This window comes from Pleurodeles waltl, chromosome 6 (genome assembly GCF_031143425.1).
Source record: "Pleurodeles waltl isolate 20211129_DDA chromosome 6, aPleWal1.hap1.20221129, whole genome shotgun sequence".
In the NCBI taxonomy this organism is placed as follows: domain Eukaryota; kingdom Metazoa; phylum Chordata; class Amphibia; order Caudata; family Salamandridae; genus Pleurodeles; species Pleurodeles waltl.
This window is the reverse complement of record NC_090445.1, coordinates 112,569,769-112,591,745: the sequence shown is the minus strand read 5'-3', so window position 1 is coordinate 112,591,745 and position 21,977 is coordinate 112,569,769. Positions and strand designations below refer to the sequence as shown.

The following is a 21,977-nucleotide window of genomic DNA, read 5'->3' as shown; positions in this document are numbered from 1 at the left end:
TTTGTAATAAAACCAGAGAGTACAGCAGTCACCTGACTCTAGGACGACCCAAGCCCAGCGCAGTTAAGATAGGCCAGAATGTCCGCATCACAGACAAGCTAGAATTTGCCTCTCACCACCACACCTTCTCCAGCCGACCATCGGGTGTGGCCTCCACTCACCTTGTCTTTCTCCAGCTCCCCGTTTGCCATGCTGCCGCGGCTTTCTTCCCTGTAGAAAAGAGGTCAGAGGTCAGGCTTGTGTTTTATTTCAATATCAACTACACAAGGCACACTGCCGAGGGCCAGTTTTACAGCCACCCATCCAACACAACTTTAAAGCCCTCCATCCTGCACACGCTGTCCCACGCACGAGACTACTGCACAACTAGACATCCAACCTCCACTCTGCACTCATGTCAGACCCCACAACCTAGCACGGTAGAGTCCGCCCACCTTCCACACTGTACTTGGTTTACACCCAGAAAGACAGCACACACACTGCATGCAGTCCATTCTCCACACTTCACACCCCTCACTCTATCCTACAAACATTTTGAATGCATGTTTCGCATCAGACCAGGGACGGACCTTTTTCTGGTGGGCTTCTTCTTTTAAGGTTAGGGGTGAGCTGATAAGCCTGAAGAACAATCCCTGATGAACAAGGTCCAGTTGTATAAAAAGCTTCATGGAGGTCGATACAGCGCTACAAACCCGCTCAGTACCATGACAGCACCCCCATCTGTCACGTGATCGGCTCACGAGGGACATGGAGCTCATTCTTCTTAACACGCCCCTCTAGGGTTGTGTGGAGTTCTCTGTCCCAGCACCTAGAGTTGGAGTTATCTGAGCCATCACCGCTGCAGACAAACTGACGTCAGAAGCGCATCGAACCATTAGTGTTTCCCAGCTGAGAGTGGTCGAGTCACGGAGGCCTTTGGGCGCTCTCCTGGGCCACAACCTTTACATTCTGGTTTTTATCCTGCCATTTTTTAGATGGAATCTTAAAGTTTGAAGCACTTCACTGGGAGTGAATGAGTTCCTAATCTCCAACACCTTCTTAGAGGGAGCCTTGGCTCCTCGGCTTGAGGAGAAGCATCTAAATGGAGTGGAGTAATTTAAGTGTAATTACACCACACCAGTGATCAACATTAATCACAGAAGAGCCTGCCTCTTCGCTACTGACTCCCATGAAAAGGCCACACAAGTGCACAACTAACAAGAAGCTACCATGCAAATCGCCCGTTGGCTATTCATCTATTTTACCACACGCAAAGCACCAGCTATGTCGAAGGGTAACCAGGCGCCTCTCATTGGCACATCTCCTCCTTAAATTCGTCCCCTCATCAACATCAGATTCATTGATAAGTACTTATATTTACATAAAGAGATAAAGTCAATGGTTCAGTTAATTCTTGCCCAATACAATGGTCTCCTGCTTCCCTTTCACTGGTGATCATTACACCAGCCTCCCTGCCTCGTGCCCTGTCGCCTTCAAATCTATTATGGTCAACAGATATAACATTTGTATTGGGATGCAGAACCCCATTTTGTATACCTATGGGAACGTTTTTAGGTCTTGCAGGTGTCTGGAAAAGCTATTGTTACCATTTAGACGAGTATTCCTCTCTCACCTCGTGCTATTGGCTGGTGTATTGTTCCACCTGCAATGTAGGGCACTGTGGGACTATTTTATATATAAAAGATACTCTCTAGTCACAGATTAAATTATGTCTTTTGTAAGTGCACTGTATACAGAAAATATATGTTTTAAAATGTTGATTGTTTACTGCAGCAGGGTTCAATGTTTTAGTGAGGAAACGCAAGCCACACCTTCTGGCTTTATCCATGGCTGTTTAATTGGTAACTAAAGCAATTTTTTTTTTAATTAAAGTGAAAACATCACCCTCAACTATAAACGACAAACTAAGGGCCTGATTTAAGAAAAGTAGTGCTGCATCCAATGCTGTGCCACTTTTCTTGCATGTTAGCGCCCCCTAACGCCACCATGTGTGCACCGTATTTAACATAGGGCGCACCATGGCGGTAGTTAAGAAACTAGTATTAACATTTTTGATGATAGTTTGATGCTTTGCAGGATTAGTGTCAAAAATGTTGATGCTAATACTGCAAAGCACATTGAGGCCCATTAAAAATAGAGGTGTGCCTCCTTTAAACACCTGATCTGAGCAGGCGTTAAAAGTGCTGAAAAAAAATGATGCGAAGAAATCTTTTACATTTCTTTGTGCCATTTCTTCACCCCCCCCCCAACAGAGGAACTCCCCCTTTCCATACATTATGCCTGGTGCAGGCATAATGTAGCGCAAAGGGTTACAAAGTGGTGCAATGCATGCATTGTGCCACTTGTAAATTTGGCGCAGCGATTTTGGCCTCGTTGGGCCACATTAGTGGGGGGAAAAATGACGCTAATGTGGCGCAAGAAGGCGCTAGGGGCTCTTAAAATCAGCCCAAAAGTTTTTAATACTGAATTATAGCATTAATTTATAATTTCGGACAAATTCCAGAAACACATCTATTCTACACCTGCAGTTTCTATCTTTTGGACAAGCTACTGAAAGTTAATAATTCTTCTGTTGATTCCAAGTACTTGTTTTTGTATATACTGTATCACATTTCACCACATCTAATTTACAAATTGAAATGCACACAAAGCCCACTGTCAAATACAATTTGCACAACTAGATGAAATCTCAAGATGGTATCGACAGTGTGGGGCATTGCGGGTTTGACGTAATTATGAGGCACTCTCATCACGCCTATGGGCGATATCCTTTTACCTGGAAAGAAAATGCTTTGGACGCCATTCCAATCCCAACCACTAGATGGTAGAATACAGGGAAACTAAAATTATGAGTTCCTTTTCCTACAGTGTCCCCCTAAACCAGAGGTCTTCAAACTGGGGGGCGGGCCCCCCTTGGGGGGCCTCAAGTGATCCCAAGGGGGGCGCCAAACTCTGGCCAAAAGAAATATTATACAGATAACATGCCTTTGTTTTAAGCAGAAGCATGTTATTGCAGTTTTAAAAAGGTAACAGTACTTAACTGCAATGTTTAAATAGGTTTAGACCTATTTAAACATTGCCATCTTTCTAAAATAATTGTGAAAAATTCTGAAGGGGGGCACAATGATTTTTATTTTTCAACTGGGGGGGGGGGCGGGCGCAGCATAAAAAAGTTTGAAGACCACTGCCCTAAACCTAAAGTACTTTTGCCACAGGTGCTGCTGAGAACATAAATTGACCAGGCGCCTCCAAAAGAGAGTGGTTACCTGGTCCCTTCGTAAAACTCTATGGATAAACTGACGATCTCATCCTCTGTGACGTGAGCCTTCTCCTGCTCGGACACCTCTCCGCGATCCTCATTGGACCCACCGGGGGCTGGAAGAAAGCAGAGGTCTATGGACAGGCTGTGCACACAAGGGACAGAGCACAGGTGGGGGGGAGGAGAGGAGTGGACAGGGCGATATGTGCAGAGAAGGAATGAAAGGCTGGAGGGAACAGGATTTATGCTGAGATTTGCTGACATTACTCGTCAAGGGGCAAATAGAAGGCCAGGGTCATTATTTAGGATGTACTCACCATCTGCAACTGGACGAGCAGCGTAGAAATCCCGCCTCCTCTTCATCTCATCTTTAAAAAAGGAAAAGAGATTCATGACAGGAGTGGAAGTGCGAGATGCTAGAGTTGGTTTTGGTTTCCTATCAGAGTTGGGGTGCACTCGAGACAAAGGTACAAGACGAATTCCAAAGACCTTGGGGGGTACCCTACAGACAAAAGCTATTAGGGGAGCATGACCCGAATTAAAGACCAAAGGGGTGGTTAGATATGGCAACGACTCCAGTTAAAGAGCAGAGGTGGTGGGATATCCAAGGGAAAGACTGAGTGTGGTGGGATGTGATGTCAAAGGCCATTTGATTCAATTTAAAGACATCAAATGGTCGCACCACAGTGAGGGTGCCAGTTAAAGACCACTGGAGGGGTCCCAGTTAAAGACCATGAACCTATAAAGATAGTTGGTGGGAGAAGACCCCAGTTAGGAACTATGGATTAATCTCAGATACATTTCATTGAGGACATTCCAGCAAATGCTTATTTGGAACATCAACATCAGAGACAATAAAGACACCCTATATTCTAAATCTGTGCTGAGGTTTCCAGACTAAAACTAGGAAGAGATGCCAGCCTGTTTGGCCAGATGTCCACAATCTTTTTAGATTGACTATAACAAATGTATTTTTTTACTGGACAAGTCAATCCTTCTGTTTATGTAAATGTAGGTTCTTAGAAGAGCGTGTAAAAGTAACTGAGCAACTTTAAAAGCCGGTAGTATACAGCACTGTACCTTTGAAGAGCCCTGGGACCAGCTTGTAGACAATGTCTTGTAGGGTTTTGTCTGACCTGAAACAAAAAAGCAACAGCAATAAGACAAAGGCCACAAAGAAATGTGTGTAGTATGTTTGCACAAAACAGAGGCAGATTTATGAAAAAAGTAGTGAAATGTAGTGCAGCAACCAAAGTTTGGGGAGAGAGCATTCCAGAACCATATCCAAGACATGGCACTGCTAGTCTCTTCCCCAGCGGCAGTGCACAAACACAGTGCTTAATTTGTGCTTGTCGTTTCCGGAGCTAAGCACAAGCACTTATTTTTGAAGGCCGGCGATTATTATTCTGCCCTAAACAAAAAGAAAAAACATCACAATGGGAGAAAGCTGCAAGAGTAAGCTGAAAGGGCAGGGAGTGTCTTTAAATGGATTGAAGAGGCCCGAGATGGCCTAAGGATTATTCTGCCTCAGTATTCCGTGTTCGCACATTTAATTGCAGCAGCCACGTGTTTAAGAGGAGGGCTTTGAGCACCGGCACGTTTGTATTTACAAATTAAACACTGCACAAACATGCTGCCCAGAGCCACACAAGCTTTTGCCCGATTATACAAAGATGTGCTGTGTGGTGTCTGGTAGTATTTTGCCCTGAAACTGCATGCTTTAAGTACAAAATACTATATACTTAGGCTAACTTTAAAACATTTAACACTTTGGATGTGTGCTGTACGGTGCAGCACACATCCAATTTCTGAGATCGGAGACACGAAAACGTTGTACTTTGTTAATGCCTACCTTAAGGCGATATTATTTCTTGGGCACAAAGCCCTGCTTACCAATTTTAGTAGATCAGGATTCACGTTAAAAGTCATGGGTGGTTGCAAGAGGACAGCCATGCATCAGCCCCGAGACACAGTCTTGATGCAAAGCAGCAGAAAATGGCACTTGCTTTACCGTTAGGGAAATGTTCTGCACCGGAACAAAGTGTTGATAAATCTGACTCGCTATATGGACCTAACAACCACCCATGACTGTAAACTGGTACAGAAGACGGACAAGTACACCATGGACAAATAACAATAAGACACTATGGGCCTCATTTTGCCTCACGGTGGTGGTTGGACTGCCGCACTCCAGGCAGTCCGACTGCCACATTACAACCATGGTGGTCAGACAGCTGCCCCCACCAGGAACATGGCTCCCGACTGGCTGACGGCAGTTGGACTCATGGTCAGCAACGGCGGTGCTGAACCACCATGCTGATCACAAGTGCCTCTTCAGCCAGCCTGGTCATGTCAGTTTAACCGCCAAGAAAAGGCTGTCCGAAAGGAAGTGCTGGGGGCCACATTACCGTGTTGTGATAACACCCCCCCCATTCCCTCTCACCCCATTGAGCAGCCTCGGAATGCGCACTGTCTGCTTTGCTCATCCGACTGGCAAACTCGTAATCAGGCCCCATGTTTCGAATCAAAATGAGATAGAATCTTAACAATGGCAACTGTGAAACCTCTTTGCTCAAGAACTTTTAAAATGTAAATGGCACTCAAGGCTGCTTTATTATAAGACTGTGCACCTCATCTATTACTTGTATGACCAGGTGTAATTTGTATGTGCTTTGTTCAATTTTTTTTTTTTTTTTTTTTTTTTACAGCAGCAGAAAATCTGAGATTCGTGAGACCAAAATAGGTTGCTAATTACAAGCTTTAAAAGAAGGGACATAAAATACAGTACCACCAGCAGAAGCAGGCTGTCTGTCTGTCTTAACTACTATACCAAGCAATACCTTGATCGCATCTCAGGTAAACGGATTGAGGGTCAGTTAGTTTTGCATGTAACGCAGACAGAGGCCAAATTTCAAAAGGCATAAAGTATTTTCTGCCTTTCAGGTGTCAGACATTACTTTACATAGATGACTGTGGACAAGAGGAGCTGCAGCATGGGGGGGGGGGTGGGTCCTGCACAACTTAGGTGTAGGAAAGTCCTCTGCTTAGCATGGCAAGGGAAGGAGGTGTGGTTGGAAAGAACATGAAGTGAAGCAGACCTATATTTAAGGGGCATCAACCTTGGGGATTTTAATGCAACTGTCCAGTTCAGCATTTGCCCCAGCAGATAGTTAGCCAGTCCACCTGTGGGTCACTAACTCCCTGGACCCACAAAGGAGCCAGCAGTGGCCCCTCTCACTCCTCTTTACCCACAGCGGTACAGATTGGGCGACTGTGACGTGTGTGTGTGTGTGTGGCGACTTGTCTCACCTGATGCTGAGTAGAGGCCGGGTCTTGTGCACCTGGGAGTCACACATAGGGCAGTACTTGTTGGCCTCTAGGTAGTGAAGGATGCAGGTTTTACAGACTGCAGGAGAAAGCAAAGATATGCATAAGCCACAAAACACAATTCCTGCATCCTTCTCTCGATCACCTAGACATCGCTCGCTCTCGCTCCTCTTCTCCCGTCTGTACATTAATATCATCCCTGAGCCATCCCCTAATCTGTCATCCAGATGTCTGACATCTACCTGTCCATTCTTAACTCATCTGCCTCTCTATCCCCCTATCTTCCTCTCTATTCCCTCCATTCATCCACTTACCTTCACGTCACCTTTCTACAAGTGCATGTTTTCTTTCATATATTAATGTATCTATCCAACCATCAATGCATCGCCCAGCTCTCCCTTCCATTGTTAATTCACCCCCCTCGTTCATGCTGTGTTCATAGCCCTGGTTGGGGAGCAGTACACAGGAGGACTAGTTCCTTGCAACAGACGTGCCCCTAACCCAGCCCCTGGGTTGCTGCACACTCTGGGCAGTACATTAGGCTTGATTTACAGGCGCACACAAGCACTCTGCGGCAAGCAGATCATTGCAGAATGCCTCCAGCTCAACATGTGTACCAAGTGCAGAGAGGTGTGGGACTAAATTCATCCCTTATTTATTAGCCTTTTATCTCTATTCTAGGATGCTTACAATTAACTTGTATCAGGTAGGAGAGTCTTAGACCTCTCCTTTTTACGCATGAACACACTGCACCACTTAGGCAGGTAGTCCGTAGCCCTGAAGAAGACCAATGTCCAGGATTGGCCAACATTTAGGGTCGAAACATGTTGGCAAAGGGAATGGTGGACTGACTCATTATGACTAGGCACTATCATTATTATAAGTAATCGTTTTTAACGTATCAAGGATACTTTTGGGTGATACCCTTAGATATTTTTAAATATTATCTGGTGCCCAGCAGTGTCCAGTCTCAAAAATATCCAAGAACTCCCAGTTTATGGTCGAGTCCACTGAAGTCAACAAAATACAAATAACCCACCTTCACTAATGGTTCCAAACAAATCGGAATCCACTGAAGTGGCATTGCCCTACTTCAGTGCGGGGGGCCACCTATGGTGAAGCATGCCACGAGAAGTTGTGGGAGAGAAAACCCCTTAAATATCTTGATTGATTTTTGACAGAAATAGGGATATAGTCCTAGACTGTATGAGCAATAGGACACAGATCCAAGCATTTATTTTTTTAATGTGATATGATCTTTTTTTGCCACATGCATGGTTCAAGTGACACCAACGTGAAGTTGTACATGAATGTTGAAATCCCTCTTCAGAGGGACATCGGGTGCTTCTTTCTGTAAAAGCCTACATCCTGCGGTTTCTCATGGGTGTGTATGTTTAGAATGCTTGGAATGTTTATGTTTATTCTCAAAGGACAGAATATTTGAACCGGTCAGCAATCTACCAACAATCCTCCAGAATTAATTAAACTTTGCCAAACCTACATACACAGAACATTGCATCAAAGCCACACAGTGGACAAAGGTGACTCCAAACATCATAGCCACCCCATGCTTAGCTATGGGCAAACGTGCACCCTGCAGAAACAGATATCAACGTTCCTTGACACAGACCATGCACCACACACTGTGTGCCGCTGAGTTCAGGTCAGCCAAGTATCCCAGCACTAGGTCAGGGGAACGAACTACCACAGACGAATCCAAGCTCAACAAATGAGTACAATTAACATTATTTAGAGAACAAGCAACGAAGCAATGTACATTTCTAGAAATGGAAAAGGGGCACTAATTTGAAAGGGGTGCAAGTTGAAATCAGTGTTAGCGTAAGGGCTAAAATTAGGAGTAGGGTTAGGGTATACTGTTAGCTCAAGTATAAACAATTGGATAAATGTTGGGATGTTGGTTATGGCCAAGGTTAGCGCCTAGTTAGGTTCAGGTTAGTGCCCAGCTAGGGCCGGTGTTTGGGGATTAGCGCTCATTTAGGGCCAGGGTTTGGGGGGTTACCGCACAGTTAGGGCAAGGGTTTGCCCCTGGTGGGGGCCAGGGTTTGCGCCCGGTCGGGGCTAGGGTTAGCTCGTGGCTGGGCCCAGGGTTAGCGTGGAGCTGGGGCCAGTTATGCGCAGGAATTAGCATAAAATGCAGGATAGGATGTTGGGTAACCGCTAGCCTAAGGATTAATGTTAGTGTACGTGCCAGTGTTAGGCCAAGCGCTATTATTAGAATAAGGGTTGGTGAAATGATTTATGATACATGATGGGTATACAAGAGGGACACCCTCAAGAGTTAGGATTATGAAGGATGCCCCATATTTGCATTATTCTGCTATTCCTGGTAGTTATAATGGAAAAGCAATATGAAAGGAGAAATTTGCCATGAACTTTTCGTTTTGTGTTCTTTTCATTAATAATAATTTTCATACAGGGTGATGGTATAGTGCGAGGACGGTTTTGGCATGAGTGCGCGTTAGGAAGTCCTAGTGACTCTCAATTGTGCGGAGAAACTCAATGAACAAGTAGAGGGAGCAAAAGAGGGAACCCTTCACACCACACATTTGTATGCGAAACCAGGGTATGACGGTCAAGAATCCCAAATCCCAGAATGCACCAGCTTGAGCTTGGAATCCATGACTGGCCCTAGCTCTCCACGGCTCGCACGTGCACACACTGCCATGACACAGAGCTGGACACCTACACGAGTGCAAACATTCCACAATCGTGGCCGCGTCGATGAAGTAGCCCCCGCACAGGGCGCACATTAGATGGGGGTTGAGAGCAGTGATTTTGATCCTCGTTGACCGATACATGGTGAGTCGCCGCCGCAGAGATCTGCAAAGGAAGCACAGACAACACACAGTTGTAAGATTCATTGCACAGTATACACCTGGGCAGGCAGCAAGTCTAGGACCCTCCACTCCCACAACCAGTGCCTGGGAGATTACAGCTTTGGTGCTCACCAGAGACTATCACCCGGTCCCTTCTGAACTTGCACCCTCCACCTCTCATAGCAACTAGCATCCAGATCTGAGATGGCCCTCCCCAGCAACAAGCCGTCTCCGGATGTGGACCCCACCCGTACCATCTCAGCCCTGCCCCTTCAGCTTCTGCTCTTGAACCCCCCCAGTCCCTCGTGCCTGCCAGAACTCAACCATATTGGCGGCTCAACACTGAAATAAGGTGCAGTGCCAAGGTGAATGCGGCCCATGTGCAACCATTCAAAAAGTTTTCAAAGTGGTTGGCACCAGAATGACGACCTCGCTCCATATCATTATGCACAATAGCTCCAGTCCCTGACCATTCACCTACAAATCATGCGTGGCGGTCTAATTACCAGAAAGGAAGCAAAACAAGATTACAACACACCCAGGATGCATTAGTTTACCACATGTAGGTCCAGCACTGGAAACAGGTTCTGTAATGACCTAGAAGGAAATGGTCCCCCTAGTTGGCAGGTGCGAGCTTGACTTCAGCATAGTCTCTTACAAGTTATTGCGGCTACTTCAGATTGCCTTTAATTGGTTAATAGCTGCTGACGTAACACTTTTAAATACTCAGGAAACTAAATAATACACCAATGTTATCCTTATTCTTTTTCACAACCAGATGATAATGAAATGTTCATGTTGCATCATGTAACCCTTAAATCATCAATGCAGGCCCAAAGGAATATTAGAGAGGGTTCAGAGGGGAGCAGGGAGTCAGAGAGGGAATGGGGAATGAAGGGAGAAGGGTGCGGGTTTATGCTAGTGACGAGGTTGTAAATAAGAGGAGGGAGTGCTAAAGTGAAGAATTTGAAAAGAAGCTGAAAATAGAAGTTGTGCGAGTGGAAATTGTGAGAGATTAGGGGGCAGATTTATGAAAAGTGGCGCTGCTTTCCCTGCACCCCTCTACCGCCACCATGTATGCGCCATATTTAAAATACGACGCACCATAGTGCAGGGTACAGGGCAATAGCGTAATTTTTCCTGGCGCTATTGTTGTACTCTGCCATACTCCTGCAGAGTACATAGGGCCCCATTCTAAAGAATGGAAGCCCCCTTTTAAGTGATGTAGAAAAATGGCACTTGGAAAACTCAGATTTCCTTATGCCATTTTTCCAGCTCCCCTAATGGGGGAACGTTCTCTTTGCATACATTATGCCTATTATGCCTCAACATAGTTGAACGTTTTAAGAATAAACAGTTAGCAGAAAGGCCCTGGTACCCTTTCACTCACTTCCATTCTCTGAAACCTTGCAGACTGTTTAAAAATAGATGAGAAGTGAGGTTTTCAGTTTCTATGAAACCATGTTCATTATTTAAAAACCATCACTGCAAAACAGAGTTCTATCCGTACTAAACACACATAAATATATTTAAGCCTACTTAAATATCACATTACAAAGAATGACAATATGATTAAATATGCATTCATATTTGACACTTCTACCTAAATAAATAGTATCTACAATTTAAGAAGGGAGACACCTAGACAAGAAAATATATGATAATTATACGGATAACTAAATTATATGGAGCCACACGAGATCCAGAATCGTATGATCTACCAAAGCTTGCTCCATGAAGGGCCAGTGTTTTTCGGAGGCTCTCAATGACTATTTCACCATAACTGGAAAGCTTTATAGTAATCCTATAACTTAGGTATGCCAAATACTTATACCATCCTGTTCATATGCATCCCTTTTCTTTAAATTGTGGTTTTCTTACCATCAAAAATAAAAGAATCACAGGCCTTTTGAACATTCAGTAAATCATTTGTAGGGACTGGCATCAGAAGCAATTGGATTGCATACAACAACCTGAGAAGTTTGTTGATCTCTTTTATGGCTACTCTGCCCAGCCAGGAAATGCATGTCAGTTGCTATTTCGTAAGATGCCTCTTGATGCCTGCAAACATTGCCTAATTTATCATCCTTGTTGAAGCGAAACATCCATCATTTCAGACTTGTTAAGATGTATTTTAATCCCAGAGTTGTTACCATATTCCGACCAGAATTTCAAGCATTTCTGGTATGATCTCTTATGAATTCCCCAGTATTATTCGAACACCATCCACATACAAGCGATTCTTATGGAATGATTCTCTTAGGAGCTGTCCCCTGCGTTTCCTTTGTTTTCCTAATTTTCTGTGCTAGTGGCTTAATTGATGAAGGAAAAGAAGGGGTGGGGGTAAGGATCATCCAGGTCTAGTCCCTCTGTAGACTTTAAAATCTTGTGTCCTTTCTCCATTTAGAAGTACCCTGGTCGTAGGAGTCATGTAGTTGGCAGAGATATATTTCTGCACCACAGGCCCAAACCAAACATATCAAGGCTGTCAACCTGACAGTCAAACAACTTCTTGGTGTCCAAGGCTGACCATAGGAATCTTTCAACTATTAATCTACAGCAAATGCAAATCCATCCTAACATTATCAGAAATCTGTATGCTGATTGTTCTGTTTTGCCTAAAAAAAGCATCAGATTCTCCTGCCTAGTCACCAAGATTTAATAAATATGTTTAGATCTAGCTTAAGTAGTGGGATTGTTCTGGAGGAAGTTCGTATTTCTTTGGATTCCTCTATTTTATGTATTAATGATATACTGGCCTCCTTCATGCAGGGACGAATCACCCTTGTCTCACTAAAAAGAGTTGTATAGTTTCCCAAATATGGGATGAGGGCTGCTGTATGACTGCGGTCAAGGAGCGAGTGGGTGCCATCTGTGGCGGTGAGTCAGACTCTGTGCTGTGGTTGCTCCTGAAACCTGACTGGGAGATGTCCAGGATGTTGTCCTCGATGTGGTTGCAGAGCTGAGTGTTGATGGCCTTTTCAATTACCATGGCTGGCAAAGGCACCAGTAAGATGGGGCGGTAATTCTGGAGGTCCAGGGGGTCGGCGTGGGTTTCTTCAGGAGCGGGCGGATCTCAGCATGCTTCCAGTCCTCTGGGAAGGTGCCTGTCTTTATGAAACAGTTGAGGGTGTGGCAGAGCTCGGGTGTGATGGACGTGTTGGCTTTTTTGAAAATGTGATGCAGAAAAAGGGTCCATAGGGGTTCCGGAGTGGATACTGCTCAATGATGGTGCGGACATCATCAGTGGTAATGGTGGTCCAGCGGCGAAGGATCTGTGACGGTTTGGTGGGTATAATGAGGATATGAATAGTGTGAAGGCATCCTCATTAGAGATCTAAACCACCTCTTCCTAAGGTGTGGACTTTCTCACCCCCACACCATGCCCAGCGGAAGGTGATAACTACATATACTATGTCGTAATCCAGCACCAACCTTAACCCTCAACCCATACTATAGTTTTATCTTCTTTGGCTATGGCACCCCAAATTCTCCTTCTATGCTCCCTCCCCATTGCCCAGCATGCACACACTACACGTAGCTGCCAAGTTTCTCAGATCAGGAGTGACCAGTTAGGCCAGGCCAAGTTTTATCTTCGAAATCTGGAACTTGTTAACCCAGTAATAAACCAGGACTACAAGTCCCAGAAGTCTAGAGGAACACGGGACTGGGCTATCTAGTTAACCATGGATCTGAGAAACTTGGCATCTGTGACCACAGCCGTGTACTTGGTCAACATTCCCATGTTGTACAAGCCCTTCCTAGGGGTCCAGCTACCATAAGATTTTAGGAAGGGTCAAAAACCCAATGCCGGAGAGGTGATGCTCCCTCTTACATGACAGAATTTGAATGTTTTGGTGACTCAAGGGGAGTTCATAACCACTGGATTAACCACGGACATGGGGTTTGCGTGATGACACCATAAAGCACTTCAACCCCTCTTCTGGGGTAGTAAGCGCTACATACAATACCGGCCTGGTCCCGTCGGGAGGAACGTAAGAAGGTCGAAGTTGAGTGATGGGCAGGCAACCCTCCCCACCCCCCCCCCCCCCCACCCGCCTAACTGGGAGCCAGTAACCGCAGGTAATGAGAGGACATTACATCACTAGTTTAGGTAAAAACCACTTCAGCGTGCACCCTTAATCCTCCCCCCGGAGTCCACGGCAGACACCCAAACACAGGCCCGCGATGCAGGTCTGAACTGCGCCGCCAACCCCTTTGAAGCAGGAGAGCGGCCATGTCTGCACCCCTCCCTCTGTTTATTTGTATTTTTAATATGAGTTCTTTTTAAGGGCCGTTTGTCGCCAGATCCTCTGGTTTCCATAGAGACCGCAGTTATGTTTGGCACTGCGCCAAAAAATCCAGCTCACAACATGCTAATGAGACCACAGAGATGGGCAGCTTCTCTCCTCGGCGCCAGGCCAATAGTTCAGAAAAGTGCACATAAAAAGGCACTTTTCAGTTTTTTGATTTTTTTAAACATGAAGATTGCGAGCTGCCTGACGCCAAACGAGATCACTTCAACAGCAACTCCCATAACAGGGGTGGACAACCGCAAAACAACAAAATAGTGCTGTCCTGTTGTGACATAACATCACAGGGCTAAAACTATGTACTGACAGGTCAGGGAGAGGGCAAAGGCCATGGCCAATGACCCCAGGCGGAAGTTCAGGCAGCCGCAGAGGCTGCTTGGAATAACCCAAGAGATCTGTAATAATGTAATACCTTTTATCGTCATTATATTATTGTTCTTCTAATGGCATTATTGTTCTCATCCTTCTTAATATTCTCAGCATAATGAATGTGTGGAAACTGAAACACTCCCCATAAGCCCCCCTCTCATGTTGCAGGGTTTCATTATTTGTATTTAATACTTTTAGGAGTCTGCCTTTCGGGTCCCTCTGATGGCAGCTCTTAAATGAAGCTTTCAGACCCACAATAACATTGGAACGATCCCAAACAGAGTTTTCCCTAACATTAGTGCGACTGACTCTGACCCAGCGCTCCCTGTCGGAGAAGAAACCCTCGCGGGAACACTCCAGTTTTACCGTAGGTCTGTCTGCTTCCACTAAAGACTGGCACGAGAGAGACCCGAAAGGCAACCTCATAAACAGGATTAATAAAAAAAACAATAACAATACTGTGGCGCGATGGGGAAGTGGAGAGCACCCCCGTCAAGACACACAGCTGAGCTTGTAGCAGCAGCAGGAAGGTCCCGCCTGCTTGTAGAACAGCAGAGCCGAGCCTGTAGCAGGAGACGTGAGGGAAGGCCTACCCAGGATGGTCTCGTCTAGTTGAGCAGCTTGGAGTATGTAGGAAGCATGGGCTCTTCAGACCCCACTGGTCTACCCCAGGGCTTAATTTGTCTGTAGCAGAAGGCATGGGAGAAGGGCTTCCCCTGCACGAGCAAGTGCCTGCAGGCCTACGCACAGAGCTGTGAGAAACAAACATGTAACGGGGGCATAATAAGAGTCTCCCCGTCCACACTGCTGCCGTGGCACAGAGCTGGCTTCCTCTGCTGAAGGGATCTAGCTCTCTACTGGTAGCTGTAGAGCTGCTAGTGTCCCGGAACCCGATGCCCAAACAGCATCTGAAGGACTTCCTCTGCTGGTGCCACTGCAGAACTAGGAATCTGGCAACAGCAGAAGGCCACCCCCTCCTCAGTTGTCACCGCAGGGCTCAATCTAACAGCAGATGAAGGGCTCCCTCTGCTGGTACCACTGCAGAACTGCGAATGTAGCAGCAGCAGAAAGCCACACCTCCTCAGGTGCCACTGCAGGGCTTAGTCTAACAGCAGGTGAAGGACATCTTCTCCTGGTGCCACTGCAGAAAGCCACACCTCCTCAGGTGCCACTGCAGGGCTTAGTCTAACAGCAGGTGAAGGACATCCTCTCCTGGTGCCACTGCAGAAAGCCACACCTCCTCAGGTGCCACTGCAGGGCTCGGTCCAACAGTAGTTGAAGGGCTCCTCAGGCTGGTGCCACTGCAGAACTGCGAATCTAGCAACGGAAGCAGGCCACCCCTCCTCAATTGTCACTGCAAGTCTAAATCTAACAGCAGATAAAGAGCTCCCTCTGCTGGTGCCACTACAGAACTGCGAATGTAGCAACCGCAGAAGACCACAGCGCCTCAGGTTCCACTGCAGGGCTCAGTCTAACAGCAGATGAAGGGCTCCCCCTGCTGGTGCCACTGCAGAACCGGGAGCCTAGCAACAGCAGAAGGCCACACCTCCTCAGTTGTCACAGCAGGGCTCAGTCTAACAACATATGAAGGGCTCCCTCTTTTGGTGCCACTGCAGAACTGTGAATGTAGCTACGGCAGAAGATACCTCCTAGAGGTGTCACTGCAGGGCTTAGTCTAACAGCAGGTGAAGGGCACCCTCTCCTGGTGCCACTGCAGAACTGCAGAAAGCCACACCTCCTCAGGTGCCACTGCAGGGCTCGGTCTACAGTAGTTGAAAGGCTCCCCCTGCTGGTGTCACTGTAGAACTGCGTGTCTAGCAACAGCAGAAGGGCTCTCCTAGTGGCCATTGCTGCAGAGCTGAGAATCGAGCAACACAAATCTTTCCCTTGTTACCTCACTTCTCCGAGTATAGCAGCGAAGAACCCCCTGCTGCCGCCATAGTCCATAAACACACAGACCAGCAGCAAGAAAAGGGCCCCTCAACTTCTTCCACTCTTATGCTCACCTGATGTCCCGGATTTGTGAGGATCAACAGTACCGGTTTTTCAACATATGTCATGGCAAGGCAGGGTCTGTGACTTCAGTGCATGTCCAGGTTTTCAAGGAGGGGCGTCCATTCGGCAGGAAGAGGGAAATATTCACGTATAGCTGCATGTTTAGCAGCCCTTATCAGAGAGCAGTGTAATTAACGCAGCTGATGCGACATGTAAAACGTGCAATTCATTTCACCTTAGGACCTAGCTAATCTGTGCTCCGCGTTACTGCATAATCGTAGTCCTACTTTCATCTTGCGGTAGGTCTAGGTTTTTGGGGCCATATGTATGAACACATTTGCCCATAGACACAGAATGGATAAAATCCTTTGATACATCTGGCCCTTGGTTATAACAACCTAGTCACTGAAGAGCCCTTGGTCTGGCGTGACAAGCCTCTGGCTGCAGCTGTCAGTCTAAAAGCAGAAGCCTCTCACTCTTGCTTGGCGCCACTTTTACAGCTGGAGTCTAGCAGCGTTAAAGGGGCTCCCCCTACTGGTGCTAAGGAAGACTGTACATCACCACCAGCTGGAGAAGGACGCCTCCTCCTGGTGCTGAGCAGACTGCACAGCTGGGAGTCCAGCAGCCTTAGAATGGACCTCCTCTCCCCCAGCTGATGCAGACTGCACGCTGGGAGTTTAGGAGCTGGATAAACGCTCCCACTGCTGGTGCTAAGGCAGACTGTACACCTGGGAGATCAGCAGCTGGAGAAGGACGACTTCTGCACAGCTGGGTGTACAGCAGCCCTAGATTGCCTCCCCCCCCCCCCAAAAAAGCTAGTGCTGATGCAGACTGCACGCTGGGAGTCTTGGAGCTGGAGAAATGCTCCCCCTGCTGGTGCTAAGGAACACTGTACACCTAGGAGACCAGCAGTTGGAGAAGGACGCCTACTACTAGGGTCGAGAGCACAGCTGGAAGTTCAGCAGCCTTAGAATGGCTCCCCTGCTGGTGCTGATGCAGACTGCACGCTGGGAGTCTTGGAGCTGGAGAAATGCTCCCCCTGCTGGTGCTAAGGCAGACTGTACACCTCGGAGATCAGCAGCTGGGGAAGGACGCCTTCTGCACAGCTGGGAGTACAGCAGCCCAAGATTTCCTACCCCCCCCCCCCCCCCCCCAAAAAAAAGCTAGTGCTGATGCAGACTGCACGCTGGGAGTCTTGGAGCTGGAGAAATGCTCCCCCTGCTGGTGCTAAGGAACACTGTACACCTAGGAGACCAGCAGTTGGAGAAGGACGCCTACTACTGGTGTCGAGAGCACAGCTGGAAGTCCAGCAGCCTTAGAATGGCCCCCCTGCTGGTGCTGATGCAGACTGCACGCTGGGAGTCTAGGAGCTGGAGAAAGGCTCCTCTTATGATGCTGCTCAGGGGTACTCTAAAGATGGGTTGGTAGACACTGATGAGGTTGTACGGTGTGTGTGTGTGGAGATGGCTGGTTGTTAGCTAGCACAACCCCCTATGCACATATATGAGTACCTAGCAAGGGCAGGCAGGGCTGCACCATCTCTGCCTTGAGAGGCGCTTCCTCAGCACGCAACGCGCACATAATGGGCCAATCCTGCCAGCCCTGCAGGTTGCCATGGAAACAGGAAACGCAATGAACCCGGACTCGGTTGGCATTTCTTGTATACACAGACACATTCCCCATGATCATTCGCCTCCCCCACATGTCTCTGTACCGGGCGGGCTCGGTGTGTGACAGATCACAGAGTGCGCCATGCCCCTGTTTGCATTCTTTGCATCTTTTACTCTCTAAGACATTTAATTATTTGGTTGACGCCCCAGATTTATTCAAAGGGAAACGGATTACATACCACAGCCCTGAGAGAAATACGAATCGGAGACTATACAGTAACCACTGTGGACGAGGGGCTAATGCGGAGTTATTAAATAGAGGAAACGGGGGCGGAGGGATGGAGTAGAATTCACAAAGGAAGCCCCCTCGAGTGAGTAGCGCCGAGACTGTAAACAGACGCAAACACAGCTTTAGTCACCTACAGTGAGGGCCACTGAAATGATGCCATTGTGTGGCCGCAGCATATGTCACACAATTATAGCTTTGCCGTGTTTGCCACACAATCCATCATTTGCCGTATAACGTGATTTTTACAGAAAAAAATTGTTCTAGCTCAAACGGTTCCACTGTCACATGTAGCTCCGCAAAGGAAGGCCCTTTGTAAAGGTTGAATGGTCGAAATTCTGTTGCTTATTTCTATAGTCATGTGTTAACCTGGTACTAATGAGGTACAACTTATGCCTAGGTAGTGTAAACAGGTATAAAAATAAAGCAATGGAAAAATAATACAATCAGAAAATGTGCCACTTTAAGCTGAATAATGTGCATTTTTTGCCGCATAATGTACTTAACCCTGCTGCATAATCAGGCCCCCCCTGCCGCATTATTCCAGTGGCCCTGCCTACAGTAAACAGACTGCAAGCACAGTTTCCGCACAGGATATTTGTAAACCTCAGCGCCTAGTTTGCAGTGGCACGATTCGAGCACATCTCTGGCCGTTGTGCACAAGTGCAAACGCTTCCTATAAAGGATATGTACATCCTTTCTGTTTATGCAAGCCCTAGCTTGAAAATCCTTCCGATAAGGTAGCCTGGTAGAGGTCCACTGGTAGCAGTTTACTACACTATAGGTACGTTTCCGGTACAGCCCAAAATCACATTTAAAATGTATACACCGTGCACAAGGTGAAACAAGGGATCACACAGAAAGAAGCAAGCACACACGATGCCTCAACTAAGAAATGCCCTTAGGCTATCGTAAAGGCCACCTGCCAACTAGGGTTAAACAAGCATTGGTAAAGCAAATAGGTATGTGCATAATATGCCAATGCCTGCCGTTCAAGCACATTAAAGCTAGACACATTCAACTAAAGGCTGTCTATATTGATTGTGCCGTTGTCTTTCATATAGCTCTGTGTTTGTTTCTATGTCTGATTAAGTTAGAGGACAAGGAAACCTTCATTATATTCCTTCTTTAGTTTCTCTGGCTCCCCCACCCCACTCTTCATTTGAAACAAAAAGGGAGTTGTATTGAAGGCCTAGGAAACAAAAAAAATAAAAATAAAAATGCTAGCTTCTGGCATTAATGAGAAGCCACCTAGAGGGAAGGACACGTGGGGAGGACAAGGGGCACATAGTGTAACGAGGGAAGAGTGGGAATGAAAGACGAGTGAGGGTGAAGGGCAGGAGAGAGGGAAAGTAAAAACAAAATGTATTGGGAATTCAAGAGCAAATTCTTGCCCCACCCGGAGTTCCACTCGTTTTTGGGATTGGTGGAACGTTGCTTGCAGCAGTGGTGATTGGGATACAAGGTATCTTGCTCACTTGGGACTGGGGTACGAAGTATCTTGCTCGCTTGTGGTGTACGGGACTGTTTCAGGGCGAGTCACAAGAACCAAACAAAGCTAGTCACCTGGGGTGTGCCTGAGCCAGGAGCCCCTTCGGAGAGCCTGGTTTTAGCGCAGTCCCTCTATGTGACGGGCGCTGCATTGGAACTAAAGCTCTTCCCCGCCCCCTGCAGGAGTGCGCACAGTTGGAGTGCACGAACAGAGACTTGTCCTCCGCCTTGGCCCCACCTCGCCCTGTCCCGATTGATTGCTGGTACATTGTCCCGTAGCTCGAGTGGCACTGGGCACGGAGTCCACGTGTGCGGGCGCAAGGCTGGTATGGATAATTCAGGCATAGGTCTAGAACGTCTCCGCTCTGGGCAGCATCCAGGCCATGCAGAGTCAGCTGAAAGGACGCGGACACAGGGCCACAGTCCGGTTTCATGTGTGCGCTGTATCCAGACTGTCAGAAGCCGCACAGCATCGAGAAACTAAATGGCACCGAGACAGCAGACATGGGTCTCAGGGATGCGCTATATTCAGATGGCCAGCAGCTGGCATGGAAGAAGCAGCCTGTGCCTCAAATCTATCTATACATTTCTACCTATCTATACATTTATAAAGCGCATAGCTATCCCGCGGGGTTTCTCAGCGCTACCTAACTGCAAGCTGGAGGTCCGAGCTGTACCCAGACAGCCACGTGGCGGCTTGGAGGATGCAGACACAAGTCTAAAGGTTTCAAGTGTGTGCTGTATCCAGATTGTCAGACGTTGCACGAAGGAGGCTGCGCCGTGTCAAGAAAATATGTTCGCGCACGGAGAAAGCAGGCATGGGTCTCAGGGATGTGCTATATTCAGATGACCAGGAGCTGGCATGGAAGCAGCAGACTGCGATTCAGATCTATGCGCTATCCAGAGAGCCCCGGGGCTGCGTGAAGGAAGCATGCATATGTATGGGGTCAGCGCTGTAGCCGGAGCAGTCGTGAGCCAGCATAGAGCCTCTTACACAGGGACCGTAATGGCGCCACATCCAGCCCGCCAGGAGCCACTGTGGAGGAAGCACACACCGGGCTCAGGCCTGACCTTTAGCTGGATGGTGTGTAGCGAGCATGCGTGATGCATTCAGGTGTCAGTGGGAGGCTAGCACTGGCAAAGCCAATAGGTGCGCATATACAAGAGCTAGTGGCTTTAGCAATGTGTTTTTGCCATGTTGTACACCAGTGTGGTTGCTGCTGTTCAGCATGGCTAAACGTTAGCAGTGTGGAGTGTCATAGAGTGGAACGGAGAAGTAGCGTGTTGGATAGAAGATTTGTTGTAGTGGACAGTCGTGGAGTAGGAGGAGTATAGTGTCGTAGAGTTGAGTACAGGGGAGGGGAGTTCAATAGCAGAGAGCATTGTAGTGTAGAGTGGAATTGGGCTGAGTGGATTGTGAAAGTGGGGTGGATAGGACTGGAGTAGAGTGGGGTGGATTGGATTGGGTGTACTGAATGGGGTAAACTGGAGTGGAGTGGTGATGGATTAAAATGGGGTGAGGTGGATTGGAGTGGGCTGGGTTAAATTGGAGCGATAGCACCGGGGTGGACTGTAATGGGGTGAGGTGGATTGGAGTGGGGTGAAATGGAGTGGGGTGGATTAGATTAGCCTGGAGTTGGGTGGATTGGATTAGAGTGGGATGGTGTGGGGTGGATTGGACAGGAGTGGGTTGGAGAGGGGCGGGCTGGATAGGACTGGAGTAGATTGGACTCGAGTGGGGTGGATTGTATGGGAGTGAGTTGGATTGGACTGGACTGGAGTGGGTTGGGCTGGAGTGGGGTGGGCTGGATTGGAGTTGAGTGTGGTGGACTAATTGAAGTGGGTTGGATTGGACTGGGGCAGAGTCGGGTGGTTTGAAGTAGATTAAAGTGGAGTTGATTGGAGTGAGTGGGGTAGTCAGGAGTGGGGTGGCCTGAATGGGGTGGGGTGGGATGGGTGGACTAGATTGGGGTGGGTGGGATGGTGCGGACTGGTGAGGACTGGAGTGGACTGTCTGGGAGTGGGCTGGATTGGAGTGGGGTGGGCTGCATTGATTGAATTGGAGTGGGGTGGACTGAACTAGGGTGGTTGGGTGGATTATAGAGGACTGGATTGGGGTGAGGTGCATTGGGGTGTGGTAGATTGGATTGGGGTGCATTGGAGTGGGTGGATTGTGGCGAATAGGATTGGAGTTTGGTGAATTGGGATGGATTTCAGAGGACTGGATTAGATTGGGGTGAGGTGGATTGGAGTGGGGTAATTGGTGTGGTGCAGACTGTTTTGGATTGAGTGGGGCAGAATGGAGTGGGGCAGATTGTCCTTGATTGGAGTGGGACTGATTGTTCTGGGTTGCAGAGGGGCAGATTATTTTGAGTTAGAGTGGGGCAGATTCATTTAGATTAGGAGTGGGGCAGATTGTTTTGGATTGAAGTTGGGCAGATTGGAGTAGGAAATGTTGGAGCAGGGCAGATTGTTTTGGATTGGAATGAT

General features: G+C 47.5%; 1 protein-coding gene across 1 annotated transcript in view; it reads right to left on the bottom strand.

Annotated features, from left to right (window-relative positions):
• PCGF2 (polycomb group ring finger 2) overlaps window positions 1-21,977 on the bottom strand; it is a 112,821-nt gene that overhangs the window by 45,300 nt on the left and 45,544 nt on the right. The window contains exons 2-7 of the mRNA XM_069237481.1: window positions 9,294-9,427; window positions 6,569-6,665; window positions 4,340-4,395; window positions 3,577-3,627; window positions 3,267-3,375; window positions 162-210 (exon numbers count right to left, since the gene is read on the bottom strand). Coding sequence (XP_069093582.1) covers window positions 162-210; window positions 3,267-3,375; window positions 3,577-3,627; window positions 4,340-4,395; window positions 6,569-6,665; window positions 9,294-9,405 — 474 coding nt within the window. The 5' untranslated portion in view covers window positions 9,406-9,427. The remainder of the gene's footprint in view (window positions 1-161; window positions 211-3,266; window positions 3,376-3,576; window positions 3,628-4,339; window positions 4,396-6,568; window positions 6,666-9,293; window positions 9,428-21,977) is intronic.